Source organism: Homalodisca vitripennis, chromosome 3, assembly GCF_021130785.1.
Source record: "Homalodisca vitripennis isolate AUS2020 chromosome 3, UT_GWSS_2.1, whole genome shotgun sequence".
Classification (NCBI taxonomy): domain Eukaryota; kingdom Metazoa; phylum Arthropoda; class Insecta; order Hemiptera; family Cicadellidae; genus Homalodisca; species Homalodisca vitripennis.
Window position 1 is genome coordinate 78,199,138 of NC_060209.1, and position 19,608 is coordinate 78,218,745.

At 35.2% G+C, this 19,608-nt stretch overlaps 1 protein-coding gene across 3 annotated transcripts in view; it reads left to right on the forward strand.

Annotated features, from left to right (window-relative positions):
* The window catches only part of LOC124357080 (pro-neuregulin-2, membrane-bound isoform-like), a 56,455-nt gene that overhangs the window by 25,101 nt on the left and 11,746 nt on the right, over window positions 1–19,608 (forward strand). Inside the window, exons 3-5 of one of the 3 annotated variants that reach the window (XM_046808498.1) lie at window positions 10,864–10,969; window positions 15,461–15,519; window positions 18,029–18,129. In XM_046808498.1, coding sequence (XP_046664454.1) covers window positions 10,864–10,969; window positions 15,461–15,519; window positions 18,029–18,117 — 254 coding nt within the window. In that variant the 3' untranslated portion in view covers window positions 18,118–18,129. Of the gene's footprint in view, window positions 1–10,863; window positions 10,970–15,460; window positions 15,876–18,028; window positions 18,130–19,608 lie in introns of those variants that run through there. The other 2 variants (XM_046808500.1, XM_046808499.1) reach the window with 2 other exon arrangements.

Consider the following 19,608-nt stretch of genomic DNA (forward strand, 5'->3'; position numbering starts at 1 on the left):
CAGTCTTCCTAGTCTGATGTCTACTGTGTCTCTATGCTCAACAACCGAAGTAGGTGTGCCTCTATGGCAGTCTTCCTAGTCTGATGTCTACTGTGTCTCTGTGATCAACAACCGAAGTACGTGTGCCTCTATGGCAGACTTCCTAGTCTGATGTCTACTGTGCATCTGTAGTGTGATGTGTACTGTGCATCTATGCTCAACAACCAAAGCAGGTGTGCTTCTATGGCAGTCTTCCTAGTCTGATGTCTACTGTGTCTCTGTGATCAACAACCGAAGTACGTGTGCCTCTATAGCAGACTTCCTAGTCTGATGTCTACTGTGCATCTGTAGTGTGATGTGTACTGTGCATCTATGCTCAACAACCAAAGCAGGTGTGCTTCTATGGCAGTCTTCCTAGTCTGATGTCTACTGTGCATCTGTAGTGTGATGTGTACTGTGCATCTATGCTCAACAACCGAAGCAGGTGTGCTTCTATGGCAGTCTTCCTAGTCTGATGTCTACTGTGTCTCTATGCTCAACAACCGAAGTAGGTGTGCCTCTATAGCAGACTTCCTAGTCTGATGTCTACTGTGTCTCTGTGATCTATGCTCAACAACCAAAGCAGGTGTGCCTTCTATGGCAGACTTCCTAGTCTGATGTCTACTGTGCATCCGTAGTGTGATGTGTACTGTGCATCTATGCTCAACAACCGAAGCAGGTGTGCCTTCTATGGCAGTCTTCCTAGTCTGATGTCTACTGTGTCTCTGTGATCAACAACCGAAGTACGTGTGCCTCTATGGCAGACTTCCTAGTCTGATGTCTACTGTGCATCTGTAGTGTGATGTGTACTGTGCATCTATGTCAACAACCAAAGCAGGTGTGCTTCTATGGCAGTAGTCTGTGTCTACTGTGTCTCTATGCTCAACAACCGAAGCAGGTGTGCCTCTATGGCAGACTTCCTAGTCTGATGTCTACTGTGTCTCTGTGATCAACAACCGAAGCAGGTGTGCTTCTATGGCAGTCTTCCTAATCTGATGTCTACTGTGTCTCTATGCTGCAGGTGTGCTTCTATGGCAGTCTTCCTAGTCTGATGTCTACTGTGTCTCTATGCTAGGTGTGCTTCTATGTCTTCCTAGTCTGATGTCTACTATGTCTCTATGCTCAACAACCGAAGTAGGTGTGCCTTTATGGCAGACTTCCTAGTCTGATGTCTACTGTTCCTCTGTGCTCAAAAACGACAGCAGGTATGCCGTTATAGCAGTCTTCCTAGTCTGATGTCTAATGTGTGCCTGTGATCAACAACCACTGCTGGCGTACCTTTATGGCAGTCTTGTGTCTAATATCCACTGTGCCTCTGTGCTCAAAAACCGCAGCAGGTACGTCTATGGTACTTTCATTCTCCCTGCTAAAGACTACTCATGAAATAATTTGTGTGTTGACACAAGAAATTTATCTGCCATGGAGAGCTTGGTTTTGATGGCCAAACAAGAGGGCAGACGGATCATCATACAAAGGGATATTTGGAGTTACTTCCAAATCCGGAACCTTTGCTTTGGCTAGGTCGTATACCGTCTTACAGCAGATATTCCTGGATGAGTTAAAACATATCTAGGGATGGTTTAAATAATATTTTTGTTTGGGCATTGAACACCTCTCTACTTAGAAATCATCCCACAAGGATTCTTTGTTGGTTAACATCCAGATTACTCTTAGTAATAAAAGTTGTTTGGTCGTTGCGAAACCCGAATCTCATGTTATGGGGCGGGGGGGAGGCATAGGAACTGGTGAATTTGGAAAGAAACGGGTAGAATGATTCTAATTTTACGAGAGGTTTATAAATGATCAATTCATGTCAATACAGCAACGTTTAACACTTTATACTCGTATATAGAGTGTTTAATTAGTTATCATTCCTAAAATATAACTTATTCATGGTATTTATATGTGTTCTGAATTTGTTTGAACTAATAAATCCGGGGTACAAGTGGAGTTCAGGAAGTCCTATGACTGGTGAATACATTTCATCTATAGCTTACAGTCGCGTTTATTGTTATTATTCATAAAAGTTTGTTCTTAAGATTAGTATTTTCTCTTCCAACTATTCTAATCAACATAGTCACTCATTAACGCTTCATTTTTTTTGGAAACCCAATAATGTGCATTACATTTTTATTCTTTCAATCTTTGAGCGCTCAGGGTTCTCTAACTCATCAACTTTCTTATTTATACGTATTATAAAATAGACTCTGGACATAGAGAATATCTAACAAAGGTTATTTATGATGAATAAAGTAATTAATATCAGTAATGATCTTATTCACATTCGAAGTTAAACAAATAGTGGAGACACCTAAACAATTTCCTCTATCTAGCCATCGAGTATTTAAAACTTAACCAGAAGAGCCACGTGTAAGGCGAGAGACTGATTAAACTACATTTAACTGAAATGAAGATTTTTAATCAAAACTGAACAAAATTCTCGGTACTTTGGTATTAACCAGAGGCCACTCTGTCCGTATCTACTACTTGTTATTACGTCATATAAGTACGTTTAGATTGGGTTATCCCAAATATGTTAAATAGTAACAAAGTTAAAGTTACTTTACGAGTACCTACGTGATCTGAGCTTGAATATGGGTACAATCTCGAGGGATGTTTTTCTTCTTTCGCCCGAAGTGTGTGGGGTGGCGCCGAAAGCGCAACTGAAGCTCGCACTGATGGCCAGGGGTATATCCGATCGGTACTTTCCCGACCTCAGATCACGTACCAGATCGTCCAACGTGATCTATCGCAAAAGCTAGACAATCTGGGACGTGATCTGAGGTTGGAAAAGTACCGATCGTATATGATACCGGCCATCAGTGCGGGCTTCGGTGGAATTAAAGTGCATTCATGAATCAATATTTGTTCGTAAATTACAAAATACTGTATATTTTACAATTATTGGTAGTACAATTATGTTTCTTAACATTTATATGCTATTATAAATTACTGTGTTGTTAATTTTGCATATCATTGATATTTTTCCACTTTTATATAAGCAACTAAGTTATGCTACAATAAGTATAATATCTGTTACTGTTATACTGCTATGAAGATGTCACCAACAATGTCACTAGACGGAGACAAGTTTAGCTGCAAGTAGTGGGTGCATCTTTATTAAATCCATCAGCAAAGGTATAACAATGAGGGACTAACGAGCTGGCAACGTCGCACCACCACCACACCGACTGCGCTATTTCTGACCGCGTCGCGCAAGCGCGGAATGCGCCTACAAGAAATTAGTAACAGTTTTTTAAGATCATTCGCCCTCCATATTTCTCCATCAGTGAGTCCGAAATTAATTTTGTTTTTCTATGTATTGATGACTCGTTCAGTTCAAAATCGCCGCAAAAGCATTAGTACAATTTTAGGAATAAATGTACACAACGTATTCGTCCTTGAAATTTTAACATTCCGTTTTGAGGATGTATAGAATTTTGTTAGAAACATTGACGTCCTTCTTATAGGTTCTTATATACAGATTTACGTATAAGATTTGCTATCCAAAGCTTCTATTGTCGTCGAAGTGCTCACAAACTTCAGTTGACAAAAATATGCAAATACGTTACTTTATAGAATCGTAATTTTCAACCTGAAGCTTCTATAATTTCGAATCTTCAATACAATTTTTTAAATACTTGTACTATTATATAATTAAACACTTGTGGATGTATACTAGAAATACGGGGAAGACAGTTTGTATTAAGCTATTACAAGCTATATACTCCTGATATGTTACCATACCTATCATCTTTATTACGCTCTCATAGCACACAAGACATCCATTTCAAAGTGTAGAGAAAAACTGTATTTTATTAGTCCTGAACTTGCTATGAACCCTTTTACTATCGAATAATTTTGATCTTCTATAACAATTCATACACAGTGAGTATCAAACTATTCTTTCATAAGTTATTCACTCTGTTAGAAGTGATACAGCCGAGTTTCTTAGCATTTGGACAAAATTAAAAGCCAATGATAAAGAAAACTAGACGTGCTTTATTAGGAATCTATGAAATCTTCGGACATTAAGCGTGTGTGAATACGCAGTCCGGGTGTAAAAACATGTAATCTTGATTTTGTATCAAACCTTAATTAGTCACAATTCTATACTATATATTTAAAAATCATTGTAGATATATCCACATTAATGAACATCTTTAGAAAAACTAAATGTTTTTCTTTACTAGTTCAACTGTGGATTATATTAAACTGTAATCACTGTTTTCCTATTCATTGCATAGTCTTCATTGACGGGTCCGCATTAGGGGTAATGAGACGCGAGAAGACTGTACAATCTGGTTCAGACAGTTTGGCGTTGTACTCCTAGAAGCAGAAATCTACGTGATGATGTACGCAGTAGAGGCGTGGTGGCGGCCGCTGCCGACTGAGGGGGACGCGACAGTTGGCCAAGATTCGGGCACATCCATCAACCCCGGAGTCATTGCCTCTAAAACATTTATTATTTTTGTGTGAAGTCCGACTACTTGACTCCAAGCCAAGTCCACTCACATGTTGCGGCAGAATGGCGCCATGTTGGGCCAAGCTACCTGTACACTATTTTCCAGGCCATTGAGCGCCACTCGTCCCTGGCGTTAGTTCACTTTAATCTTTTCATTGTGCTCTTAAACTATTTCGAAAACTTAAAATTAAAATATAGATGATTTCATTTCCTTACACTGATTCATGGGAGTATCGAAGTAGCCGACAGAACATAAAGGGTGGCCGACTGTCCTTTGACCTTTTACCCCCAAATCAATGCACTTGTTCCTTAGACCAAGAAGCACCTATGTACCAAGTTTCCGTAAAGATCTATCCCACAGCGGACAGACGGACGGACAACGACACGAGTTTAACAAGGGCCCTTAATAAATCTATACAATGGAGTTACAGAACGTAATGACCCGTTCCATTTTGATCAATCAGTCACTTATTTTCTAAATTAATATATACAAGACATATATCTTAGGCGTCAATAAACGAAATATCGTAATTTATTAACGCACTAGGCATTGCAATATAAGCTGACTATACTACGTATTACAGAGACGAAGTACACGTTTATAAGAAACCAACCAATACAACAAAATAATTCGTCTCATGTGAAGTTAGTGGAGAAATCGCATATGATTAACTTTACAGTATACTCTGTTCATATAGGCTACTAATTTGTTTTTCTTCGGTTTTCTCTGCGATCATGGTACCCATAAGACCAATGTAACAATGTTAGAATCACAATAGTTATATTGCTGCCTCTTAACCTTTTGAGCCCAAATTCAATAAATTTCTTCCTTGGATCAAGAGGAACTTATGTGCCAACTTTAGAATCTAGGATCTTTCTATGAAGAGTTATCACACAGATATATAATATAAATGTAGGTGGCCTTTGATATAAATATGATAGTCTGGTAATTTAAACTTATATGTGACAGATACGGCCAAATACAAAATAATTCAATCGTAAAAGGTAAGGGCTCTGTGGTGTAATGGTAGCTCATTCACCCGGCAAGTGAGAGATCCAGGTCCGAGTCCCGGCGGAGCAAATACTTTTTGGAATTCAATGTTTATTGAAATTATTCAATAATTTTTCAATTTTATATATATATATATATATATATATATATATATATATATAATTTGCTTACTGGAGGACGGCTATAACAGAAATATTGTAACACCCATACCAATTATCAAGCTTTTAACAGTCATTTACAATATAGTGACAGGAAAACAGTAAAAGACAGTAAAATTAAACTGTTCCATTCCACTACGAACTATGATTTATCCAATACAATAAATAGTTGTAGTATCTATAATATTCAGAAAATTCCAAATGTTTTTACGTTGAAGGCTAGACTAATACGGATGTTTGACCCACATCCTTGTGACTAATAGGCGTCTTCTCTCGAGCAATAACGGCGATGTCCTTTGATCTCTCAACCAGAGCGCTCCTTGCGAAACCGCCATGTGAAGTTTTATCACTGGATGCGGTAAACGCGACGCTGTTGCTGTGGAGTAGTCCTTTGGACTGGCAACGACGTATATGTTTTTAGGTTAGAAAAATAAATACAGTAGTAGGCATTTAGCTTTACTAAACATAGACTTCCTCGTCGAACAGCTCTAGAATCAGACTAAATAATTTCTAGCGTCCCGTGGCCTTATGCTTATTTCTGTAGAAAACTGTATGTTTAGGGTTTGAGAAGGAAAGGATAGAAAATTAAAAGCGATGTCTTGTTGTCTAAAGTAAATAGTTATTAGGAAAATTTGTAAACAAGTTTTATTACAAATCTTTTATCAGTTACTCATTAATAAAACGTTTTGGGACTAAAAGAGGATATACACACATTACATGTGACGTTGAAGTCGGGTCTATTTTCTTAACCTCCACCACACCTTGCAAAGTCGTGTATATGAAAATATCACACCGTAATCGTTATGTACAGGTTGCCTATTTTGTACCAGAATTGTGGTCGGGTAATGTTATCTCATCTTATCTAGTAATGCCTCCGACCATATGATAACGAGAGAATAGTGTCTATGGTGAACGCTAATGGCGAAAAGGAATCACAAATTAGAAATTATATAAGCTATAAAAAGGTTTTAGTGATTAGTATGAGCTAACAAAGACCCAAAACGTATTCAGATCAATAGAAGCTTCAATTAAAGCTTGAATCAAGCATTTGATTTTATATAAACTTTTGGCATTGACGACTGCCTACTATAGAATCCTACAGTCCATATATAGTTTTGTGTTGCCATTGTTCTTCTTACATTATCTATTAGGTGAGAATTTTTAAAATTTAACACTCATCCACAATTGTCATGTATAACACTCTGAGATAAAATTGAATTACTTTTGAGACAAATATGTATAAAATAACGGAAATTTTACTGAAAGTTCGATTTTGAAACGGTTACAAATTCTAATAGTTAAATTCGCCACAGTGTTCCTAAATTCCTAAGTTAAATGCTAAATTAGACAATAATGTTACATGACTACATGATATGGATTAAACAGGACTTTCATATTTTACCACTAATAATTTTGGTTTAAAATAATAAACAACAAATCCTTTAAAACTACCAACCACAGAGGCAAACATTGATTTTATCATACATATTTGAAAACGCGCAGATGAGGTCTAATGCGGTAGAATTTTGGAGACGAAGATTGTCATAAGACGAACTAGTAGTTGAAAAGAGTCAATTTGTAATTAGAAGTGGTATCAAAAAAAAGGAGAAACCTACCTACTGTATATACTACAATACAATCATATTTTTTTAAGTTTTAAGAAACTGGAGAACAAAGGACGAATCGTTTCCAACCCCAAACTTCAACTGAGTTGAAAATCGTTTACATCCATGCTTACCTCTTTGAAAACCTCTGTTAAATACGATTAATAATGGCCTAATTCGTCTTAACATGAATTAGGCCATTTTCAAATATGATTCTTATCCTGTTGGATGGATCATATCCGTTCACAGATAAAACCAATTCCCAAAAACGTCAGTATTTATTGTCTTAATGAATATAAAAGCATAAGTTGATTTTTGGCAGAGATTAAACTAAGCTAAAATTTGGAACCCATCGTGACTTTGTAATAGTTGAGAGTCCAACCAGCTATCTCTACAGCTACTTTAACACTGATTACTTATGAGAGCTAAGAGTGAACCGCAACAATCTTGCCAGCCCAGACACTGGCCACGTGGCCCAGCTAAACACCGCACTTTACAATCGGATCAAAATAAACCGCAGCCTACCTCTCACTTCAATTCACTTCACCCGCTTTATTAATCAACGCCCTCACTTCAAATGGATTTTCCTCAAGGTTCCTCCCCACAGTTGACTTTGTTTGGCTTATGACCCAGCGTGATTGGCTTCATGTAAATACTGATATTACTAATCGAAAACAATTAAATTGACAGAATACTGTCGAAATTGGGGTGAATTGAGGATTCTAAAAGTGTTTTTTTTTTGTTTCTAAATACTTGAAGCTGAAGTTTAATAGACGCTAACATAACGAACTCAGTAATGAAAGGTGACGATATCGGGTTTTGCTTAGCTCGCAGTCCTTTCAGACGACTTTTTTGATACAAGAATAGAACAAAATTCCCTACGAGAAACTATATATATTTAAAGTGGGAAATTTGTAACCAGGCCCGAATAAATCATACTGAAGGTACACATGTGAATTATCTACAACATGTGTGTCAGACATGACCATATTTTTATTAATAATATTTGTAATTCCCTCCAGTCATCGTCTACATACATTCTGAAATTAATGTTTTTGTCTCCAATACTTTTGTTTATGAACTCATTACACGATGCCCCTAAAATCAGCTGAAATGCATTTTTAACTCCTCGTGAAATGATCATAAACTTTATATTATACTGTCTATAAAATATGCCTGATCAATGGGTCTGATCAATTTGTTTAAAAACATATTTCAACAGATTGCAGATTATTAAGGAGAATATAAGTGAGGGAAGGGTGCTTTGAATGTAAATAAGTTAATTAAACATGTGTGAACTTATAACAAGCTAGTACCAGTCCAGTGACAAGAGAGCCCTACAAGCTTTACTTGGAACTCTGTCTATGATGACAACAGTCTTTGCTATGTAGGTGGGCTATGCTGAAATCCAGTCTCCAAAAGTCCCATTCCTTCACCATTCAGCGTTGGAGATTTGGACATCTTTACAATTAGTCCCCGTGTCATATTGGAGTCAATTGATGCTGGAAATCCCATGTGAACATCGTTTAGCATCAATCCTACTGCAAACTCTAACCTTCTGGTTCAAGATAAACTTCAGGACCACTCCACCAGTCAACAGACATGAAACACATTCATAGCAAAAGTAAATATACCAGAAGTTATAAACACCATTAGGGAATCAAAAAGTGCGTAACCAAAGGTGATAGTTATAAGTGGTATGTTCTGGTATTCAGCAACACCGAACGAACCAAAGAGAGAAGAGTACTCGAGAGTAAAGTAGACAGATTGACGTCGGGCGTCACTGGGCCCTGCACTGTAAATAGTATAGTATTTGTTCTGGTATTCAGCAACATCGAACGTGTTAAGTACCAAAGAGAGAAGAGTACTTTAGAGTAAAGTAGACAGAATGACGTCGGGCGTCACTGGGCCCTGCACTATAAATAGTACAGTATTTGTTCTGGTATTCGGCAACATCGAACGTGTTAAGTACCAAAGAGAGAAGAGTACTTTAGAGTAAAGTAGACAGAATGACGTCGAGCGTCACTGGGCCCTGCACTATAAATAGTACAGTATTTGTTCTGGTATTCAGCAACATCGAACGTGTTAAGTACCAAAGAGAGAAGAGTACTTGAGAGTAAAGTAGACAGAATGACGTCGGGCGTCACTGGGCCCTGCACTATAAATAGTACAGTATTTGTTCTGGTATTCGGCAACATCGAACGTGTTAAGTACCAAAGAGAGAAGAGTACTTGAGAGTAAAGTAGACAGAATGACGTCGGGCGTCACTGGGCCCTGCACTATAAATAGTACAGTATTTGTTCTGGTATTCAGCAACATCGAACGTGTTAAGTACCAAAGAGAGAAGAGTACTTGAGAGTAAAGTAGACAGAATGACGTCGGGCGTCACTGGGCCCTGCACTATAAATACTACAATATTTGTTCTGGAAGAGGTCCGGTGTAACCACCAGCTTGCAGATGTCAGCGGATTGGTCGGGTGTTCTGTTCTGTTGTGTCTAACACGGCACGGTACCGGATGGTGTGGGGGATAGACGACCCTTAGTTCCTATTCACCTCAAATTTCGTGAAAACTTGATATAATAAATCACGCTACATATATAATATAACTGTTTCGGTTCAAGTGTATTAACATTTTAGAAACACACGTCCAATCTCCCAAATTATTTGTCACAAATTCAGAAACAGCTCTTTTTTGAAGTTTAAAAAAAAATATTAATAATTTCGGAATCTTTGTGTCTTCGTCGAAAACCTAAATTACCTTTATGAACTTGTATTTCTATTAGAAATGAAAGATCTCCTAAGATAAGACCTTCTTCAAAGGCGAAAGTTCCTTATCAAGATGATACAGTTCCCCCGGGAGCACATTAGGGTTTTACAAAATCATGTACAATCAGGACGTTATTATTGTTATCATAGAGATTAAATACGTAAAAACTAATCTAATTTCTAATAATGAAAAAAATAGAATCATTGTCTTCGGTTTAGAAAGAACTAAATATTTCGTAAAAGTGAAATCTAGGAATCTGAAACATTTCTATTAGAGCAATTTTTTACGCAAAGGCATTCATGAATCCCTTTCATGATCCAAGGTGTCAATCAGAAGAAAAAATTGTTTTTGATAAGTATAGTTACCTCTATTTGCCAAAAAATGCGTTTTTACATTAGTGTATGGGTGTTGGGGGGGTGCTATACTTTGAATTTAGCAGAGTAAAAGACATTGCTGAACATTTTAGGGGGAAATTATCAACTTTGTAAGGTGAAATCGTACTGTTTTTTTCTGTCTGCAGCATCATATGATCGGACAATTACTGATGGATGTATTGGGGAAGTGATTGGACATTATTTTTTACTGAAAGGTTGAAGCTTTCTTTCCACATTACTTCTGTTACTGAGTAAATTATTTTAATTTCAAACTCACAGTCCGAAATCCTGTTATCCTCTAAAACTGTTATTGTAAGGTTTGAAAGCGGTTCATAAAGCCTAACGTAATTGATAATAAGCATGATTGTTCCACCTTAATCTCATAAAGTGAAGTATTATTAATGATTAGATGATAGTTAAGTTTGGAACACGTACTATAACTAATATATGTGTTGTTTGTTTCAGCGACGACACTGTGGCCTCTAATGGGGAATCCCTGCCCCATAGAAACGTATTGTCTCAACGGTGGCACCTGCACCTACTATGAAACAGTAGCGGAACTTGTCTGTCAGTGAGTAACTTATCACAATTACCAACAATTTTTAAAAGTAATTATGCTGCATAAGTTTAACGCTTTCTTAGGTTTATTACTGTATAATAAATATAGTAGTGAGTAACCAAAAATGTAACCTTTTAAGTAGGAAGGCTTGGTCTTACTGTATGCGTAAGATGGTATTTTACTCCTCTTGGTAAAAAGAAAATACTGTAGTGAAACGACCTTGAATTTTCCCCCATAATAACATTGTATTATGCACTTTCACGCCCTTATTCTTGATGGTAGTGCCATGGGAAATGTCTCATCTTAGAGATATAATTAATAGGCGTCCAAACGCTTTTTTGTAAAAGTATATAATATTTTAGTATATCAGCTGTAAATTTCGATCAAGTTTTCGGTATTTTGAAATAAAATTTAAAAAATATGGGAAAGAAGATTTGGGTGTGTCAATTATATATTTCAAATGAGATATCTTCCATATTTCTGAGGTGTAAGAGCATGAGGTAAAACATTTATTTTGTGGGGCTACAAACAAAATGACTGTAGACTGTGAAAGGATCATCAAACTTTTATTAAAAGTTAATCGTAAGCAGTTTCTAGTGTATTGGAATGGATTTTATGGTAATTGTCTATCTTTAATATTATTTAGAATGATTGAGAACGTCACGATGAACCAAATATTAAACTTACTGTATACGTAAGTACAGACTTTTGGTTGTGGAGAAACGCGATGGTTAAAAGATGCTGTACATTGAATCCAAGTGAGATAACTACTCGTATATCCTATTTGAAAGGTTCGAGCAGATAGAAGTTCACCACCGATAACTTTTCATGTACCAAGTCTCTCTTATTCTTCTTGGACATTTTAATCCACGAATCAGTGATGATTGAAAGTATGGAAAAACATTTTAATAGCCTTAGAGCCACCTTCCTCAAAGAATGTGTACAAAAAGCTAACAAAGACTAGGAAAATCGTACTCTAACACCCTATTCACATATTGTAACACGTTCACTGGCGTACGGTATGCCTTTTAATGTTTTCATTAGAGAAGATATAAAATGTTTCGAAATGTATTGTTAATTCGCTACACGGCGTCAAATCTTTATCAGGGATCCAAGTTAATACAATGGTATTAACAATGCTAGTGGCTCACACTCAAGCCATAGATAGGAATAGCACTATAATCACCTTGGAGGTCAAATGTTAGTGTTTAGGCAATACTATTTTTATGTTTTTTTGCTATTCTGATTCTGTGAAGTACATTCACGAGTAGTTCCAATAAGTGAAATATAGAATCTTATATGTCTTTATTACTAATAAAAAATGTATTATTAGAAATAAGGTGTAACTTTGTTTTTAAGTTAATTGTATTGATCATTGATCAAGTCCAAGATGAACAAAGTAAGGTTCAAAAAGTCATTATTGATGATTGACTTGAGGACTTGATAATGGTATGCTGAAACTAGTAGAAAATTTAATAATTTCCGACACTATCGTTCACTGCGTTGATCCATAAACAATTACCATTTAATTTTTGTTTTATACCTAGTGACAAACTAAAATAAATGGTACTTTTACTAAATAAATAATACAAATGGGCTTTGGGCATTGGTAACACGTCGAGAACAAGAGAAAGGAGATTGAATCTCATAACACTTACAATTTAAGCCTAAAACATATAGACTAAGACGGCTTGACTGTTCCACATGAGTCGGTGGACAGTCTCAAACTGTTTTACTAGAGAGTGATTAGAAAGTGAGGGATACGATGATAAAAAAAGAAGATAAGAATGTGGAGACTGACAGAAGGAGAGTGGTATAAGAGAAAAAGAGAGGAGGGGAAAAAGGAAGTAATGAGGCTGTAGCTTTGACGAATTAGAGTTCACTGGTAATCTAAAATGAGAAGCAAGGACTAGAATCTCCAAGTCGAAGTAACTCAAGCGTTTACTAAAAAGGACTGGCAGAATTTATATGCAAACCAGTAAATCAATGAGTCTTATATAATTTTCATAGGCTCACAAGAGGGCCATCAGAAGCCCTAATCCAGTGTGCAATGTTGACTTAGTCGTTACTGATTGGTAGGAAAAGTAACACAATCCCTAAATTCTAGCTCTTAATGTGTGGAATATAGTGGGATAACTCCTGAAAGTTTATCTAGCCCACGTTGTACTCTGACTGTCTAGCAGGTGGAGACCTCCATCAGTCGGCATGTTCCCGCAGGAGCCGTTCAACCATAAAGCCAGTTTTGTGTCCGTCCATCCGTGATCCCTCCAGTCGTGCTTGTGACGCTTGACATAACGCTTTCGCTTCGGCAAGTTCGGTTGACCGCCATGAGGTAGCATTTCAATTTCCCTGGATGTCTTGAGATTGTCCAAGGAATGAAGAAGAATAAATAGCAGTAGATTTAGTGTTTCGATGTAAAATTGCGGAAAGTACTGAATTAATAAAGAAGTACTTCGCCTAGGTAGTGAATTATATGTTTCAGTTGGTACATATGTGTCCATGAAAGAATAACATTACAGACGAGTGTCACCAAAATGGATACAATAATTCTCAGTAGCCAAAACTCTCATATCTCCATAAAGACAATTCTGATCTGATCTGGACGAAGAAAACCGTGAAATACTTTATCCAATCGATTTACAGATTTCCTACTTGGATCAAACACAACCTTACATGATTTCGTGGAGAGGTTACCAATCCAAGGGGTGATATTCCGAAATAACTGTAGGCAAACAGGCGTTGCTTGCTTATCGATCCATTCTAGTCCTCTCTTTTAGAAATTTCAATATTGGTGTACTCTTACGTAAGATGCAGGGTTTGCATACCCCCTGCGTCTATAAGAGTGTTCCCAGGATTATATATTCCTATTTTTATAAACATATTCAAGGTCAGCACATACTTTAGTAGCAAAGAAGCAGTTCCTATCTAAACCATATTTGGTATTAGAGGCATTATCGGTGGAAAAAGAGGTGGATGTTCTTTAGAGATTCTCAGGAAACTTTAAATGGGCGCGGTTTTTCAGACACCAATATGCTAACATTTTTACACTCTCTTCAGATGTATTTCGTAGGAAACCAAAGAGTAAAATTTGAGTTTCTTCTTGAAGAATGTGCTGTGGATTGTGATGAAGTGTACACACACTGACTGACTTCTGCTGTTTGAATGATGGAAGGAACGGTTATTCTGAAGGAAGTATCGTACGAATGGTGCTGTAAAGTAAAATACGGAGAGGATATAAGGGAAATGGAATGAAAACAAAGCATTATTGCCACTGAAAAGATAAGGTTTGGTCCTTTGAAAACCCAATCCAAGAATTTTCGGTTTATGCAAACAGACTGTTCCTGTGTCGGGTATGGTGGACGGACGTGACAATGTGAAGGTTATTCAGGACACGTCTTAAATTTGGTACATTACAATATCACGGCATTCTATAGGAACAATTAAGGAAGGTCTTAGTCATTGACTAAACAAAACGATGTATTTGACATCAACTTTAAGAGGTGTAAATAACATAATCTCGACCTAATCTGTAGTGTACAAAATCTCTCCTTCCACTAAATTACAAAATTTAATTATTTTTCATCATTATTTTTTTAGTAATGTTATCATGAATAAATAGAAACGTAATAAAACTATTATTTAAGACTCCTTTATTGAGTTACACGAATGTACTTATGAATGCCTTAATAATATAATTATTCATGTACTTTAGTCCACACCGTAATTTATTACAACTTTATATGTTATTGCCTGTAATGTTACGTTACTGCTGTATAAATGGAACAATGAGAGCACAGATATCATTAAAGAAGAAGTTTGCAGGGACCAATGGCTGTTTCTGTGGACTGAGATATTCTGTTACGGATGCGTGACAGAAACATACTCAATAGAGGCAGTGCATGTTATATTTTTTGTCTCGTCCAATACTATGTTACAAATCCCGCAACTGAAAAGGGTATAACCAATTTTATAGAAGCAGGTGATTTAACCGAAGAAGTATATTTGATCTATCTGTGAAGTGTTTTATATCCAAGTGGATATTCTGTTATATATGCTTGACAGATATAAGATACTGCCAGTTTTATACAAGCAGGAGAATACGTATTTAACCGATGAGTGCAAGTGATCCATGGGACGTTTTTGTACAGTTAAATATTCTGTTATAGATGCTTGACTGACAAAAGATACTGCCAATTTCATACAAGCAGGGGAAGGCCACTTAGCCGAAGAATGCACGTGATCCATGGGAAGTTTTTGTACAGTTAGATATTGTGTTACAGATGCACGACAAACAAAAGATTGACAACCAACATTGTAGACAAAGAGGCCTTCAACGGAAGCGATATTGTGTTCCGATGAGAATGTTCTGTTTATGCGTTATTCTGTTACAGATTTTCATTTTGAAAGAAAAAACTAGAAGCAGCTATTAGTAATTAAAAACATGTAACTGACGCTGTACATAGGCCAACAAAGTTTTCAGTTCACTTGGATATTCTGTTACAGATGCGCGGACGGATTCAAGGGCCAGCGCTGTGAGAGCAAAGACGTCTTTAACCGAAGCAGTATGTATAGGCCAATGACAGTTTTCAGTTCACTTGGATATTCTGTTACAGATGCGCGGACGGATTCAAGGGCCAGCGCTGTGAGAGCAAAGACGTCTTTAACCGAAGCAGTATGTATAGGCCAATGACAGTTTTCAGTTCACTTGGATATTCTGTTACAGATGCGCGGACGGATTCAAGGGCCAGCGCTGTGAGAGCAAAGACGTCTTTAACCGAAGCAGTATGTATAGGCCAATGACAGTTTTCAGTTCACTTGGATATTCTGTTACAGATGCGCGGACGGATTCAAGGGCCAGCGCTGTGAGAGCAAAGACGTCTTTAACCGAAGCAGTATGTATAGGCCAATGACAGTTTTCAGTTCACTTGGATATTCTGTTACAGAGTGAGAGCAAAACGTCCTTTAACCGAAGCAGTATGTATAGGCCAATGACAGTTTTCAGTTCACTTGGATATTCTGTTACAGATGCGCGGACGGATTCAAGGGCCAGCGCTGTGAGAGCAAAGACGTCTTTAACCGAAGCAGTATGTATAGGCCAATGACAGTTTTCTGTTCACTCGGATATTCTGCCTCCTATTATTGCTAACTTTATCTATATAATTATTTATTATCGTATTTATTTATTGACAATCGTCCTGCGGATCGCTTATTGTTTTGTATTATCTCTCACCATTTAATTTTAAACCAAAGAAATACACTTTTATGTTTGTTCTACTAATTTGTTACTTTCTTTATTTTCCCTTTAAACCCTATTGCCAGCTTTAAGTGTTTAATTAATTAATTCCATAATTAATGTAAATATTTGTAAATCAATGTGCTAAATTACTGCAACCATAAAATGTGTGAGAATAAATATTCCACTCTTACTTTAAACTAATTTTTTAAATCATTAAAATTGGAAAACAGCTAACAATCATGTAGCTGATAGCGAAATTACTTACATTGGTCTAAATAAAACACCCATAAATATTTGCTTAGTCAAGACAGCTAGTAATTACAGATAATATTCTTACCAATAAACTCATGAATGTGGTAGTACATTTTCTTAGTTTTTTAAATATATTTTGTACCAAAATATGTAACTTCTTATAATGTTATAAAATAATTCATTATATTAAACATTTGCCTACACACGTTCAGATTTGTAGAGTTTTAAGGTTACTTTTGAGATGTTTTTGAGAATATTAATTGAACAATAAGCAATTAAAAATCCAAGGACAGTAGTGCAACAGTAGAGCCGCATGCTGGACGGTGATGGATGTGCTTTTGGTGTTGGTTGTAGAACATTTTGAGATTAAGGTGGCCATTGACTTTAACAAATCATTAATTTTGTTGAATACAGTAAAATATTATATTCATTTATTTTGGTTTTATAACTATACACTTTTGTTTAGTTATAATAAATATTAGAATAAGTTATTGTAATTTGGTGTAGTCTACTTATAAATGTTATTATCTGGGTTTTTTACATATATTCGTAAAACCCAATCAAGTTAAAAATTGTACTTTTTATAACAATTGAACAAAACGATTTACTATTATTATTTATGATGAATAAAAAATATCAGTAGTTAAAAAAACATGGACGCTCTTTTGAGTTTCTAGATTGTCATTACGTGTATTTTTAATTTTTCAATTTAATAAATTCCTTTAATTTTTGTTTTTATACATTATTCTATAAAAACCTACCTATTTTATTTTAATAATTTGTATTGTATCCTGGAATTATTGATCTGTATTTTGATTGCCGATTTACCTAAACAATATTAAGTATTAAATGGTTTATAGTTGACTCATAACATATATATTTTTAATATGAACTATTGTAAACAGTAATTGATAATAAGTGGTATTCCTCATGAATTATTTTGACTTTATATCCATATTTATAATGAGTTAGAAATCAGGCATAGGCACTAATTTTTTTGGTTTTCTAATGAAAGAAAGTCTTTTAAACCAAAGATGACTTTCTCCTTAGAGTTAAATGTAGATTTTCAAACACAGTCAAGTCCATTAAGTGCCTGATTTGTAATTCGTGAAAATGTTAACAAACTTTATAATTGTTATTCAGAAAGTATCAACAATAAATAAATCCAACTCACAACACCTGAACCAATGGAATTGAGATTTAAAGCATATTCTCTAACCCAAAATGAACAGGGTTGGCAAATATTTTTTTAACAATTCCAAAGAATCAAGTACTTTGCCCTTGGGTTTAATAGAATTAGTATTGCCAATTCACTTAGTATTGTTATATGGATTATATTAATATTGGATACTGAGGAACTCAAGATATAAGAAGCAAATATTTACTAATTACAGTAATTTTTCTCCTTAGACATAGTAGCTGGAGAAATTCTTACACAAAGATGTAATGTTAGTGTGTTAACATTATAGCCTATAACTGTATGAAGTGAAGATTGGCTTGGAAACATTAAAGTAAAGCTAGATGTGTAAGGCTTGTCCTGATGTAAATCCCAATTGTAATCCAGTTACCTGCAAATGATTTAGACATTGTAGAGAGTAAGTGGTCGACAGAGGGTTGGTGGCATCGCCGCAGTCGACAAGAGCGTCATCGTCGCGCCCGCAGGGAGCGCTAGAACTAGCTACCGGTGCGTTCCTATGTATACACTATTAGCACATCTAATTTACTAATACTGTTATCTTACAAATACACTCTAATGCATAGTATCATTACGCATGTTTCACTCTGACTTGAACAAATTTAGCAATTATTTTAATAAATCTACTTTTCTATTCTCCAACGCTCCTTTCATACTTTATTGTTGGATAATTAATGTTTCTATAAAAAATTCCGAAAATATTTTTTTAATTGTTTTAAACACATATTGAATAAAATATTACATTTCCTACATGCAAGATGTATACTCATTCAAAGTCTGAGATAAGCCATTATCTTCTTATGTTTTATAAACACACATACAAATATTTTGTCACCATTTCAAGCAAATAGCAATGCCAATTTTTAGGAATTAACCTGCAAATCTGGTGTTTTAATATATGATAAATACATAAATTCTATCTTTTCTCAAATAAGTATTTTAATTCAAGTTGTGATTTATTTTATTAGGAAATCATTGTTTTATGAGTTAAGCTATTTATCAGAATTGTTTTAATAAAAATACCTAACACAAATATTTTCGTATTGTAAGTTTATGCGAAATCTCCTTTATTATAAGACTTTCTTGTGATATTTCTCTCTTATATAATGTGGGAGTATATTTCCCTCCCCCTCCCCCACCATAACAACTTCGAGTACTGTTTTCAACCGATGTATGATACTTAATACACACAGATAAGAACATCTGATCTTTATTTAAGTGTAACATTTTTTCGTTATTAATTTTATCCTTAACCCATAAGTACACTTGAAAAAGTCTTAATATTTAAAATATATTTTTAAAAAATACTGCAATACTCTCTGTAACTGAGTGAGATAATTTTCCACTTGTCCTAATTACGATCCATGAATGTATTGTATCTTCTGCAGTCTTGACTAATTCTAATGAAGTGACTGTATTTTCCAAAGCAATATAAAACCTGAGCGATTTACATTTTCTGCTTACTTCTAAAGTAGTATTTTATCAATACTAGTTACACATTTTCTACAAAATTAAAAATAATTTTTACTTTATATATAAATAATAATTAATAGGTATATATATAATTATACATATAAATGTTTCAGAGAGTTTCTGATTTATTGGAAATACACTTTAAAAATTATTTTTAATTATATATATATATATATATTATATATATATATATATATATATATATATATAATTAAATATATATATATATATATACACAATTTTTTAATCATAACAAAAATTCCAAATTTTTTTTACATCTTTCTTTAGTTTTAATATTTACTTGATTCTAAACGTGTTTGAAACTCTCCAATCTTTAGTCTGCTAATTCCAAAATAATTTACAATTAACTTCTATTGATTTTCTATCTGGTTATAATTTTATATCCGATCTAAAATTAATTAGCTACTTATTACATATGGATAGTTCTCTTCCCTATAACTTTTTATTTATTTCTTGATTTCTTATCCGTTCCTG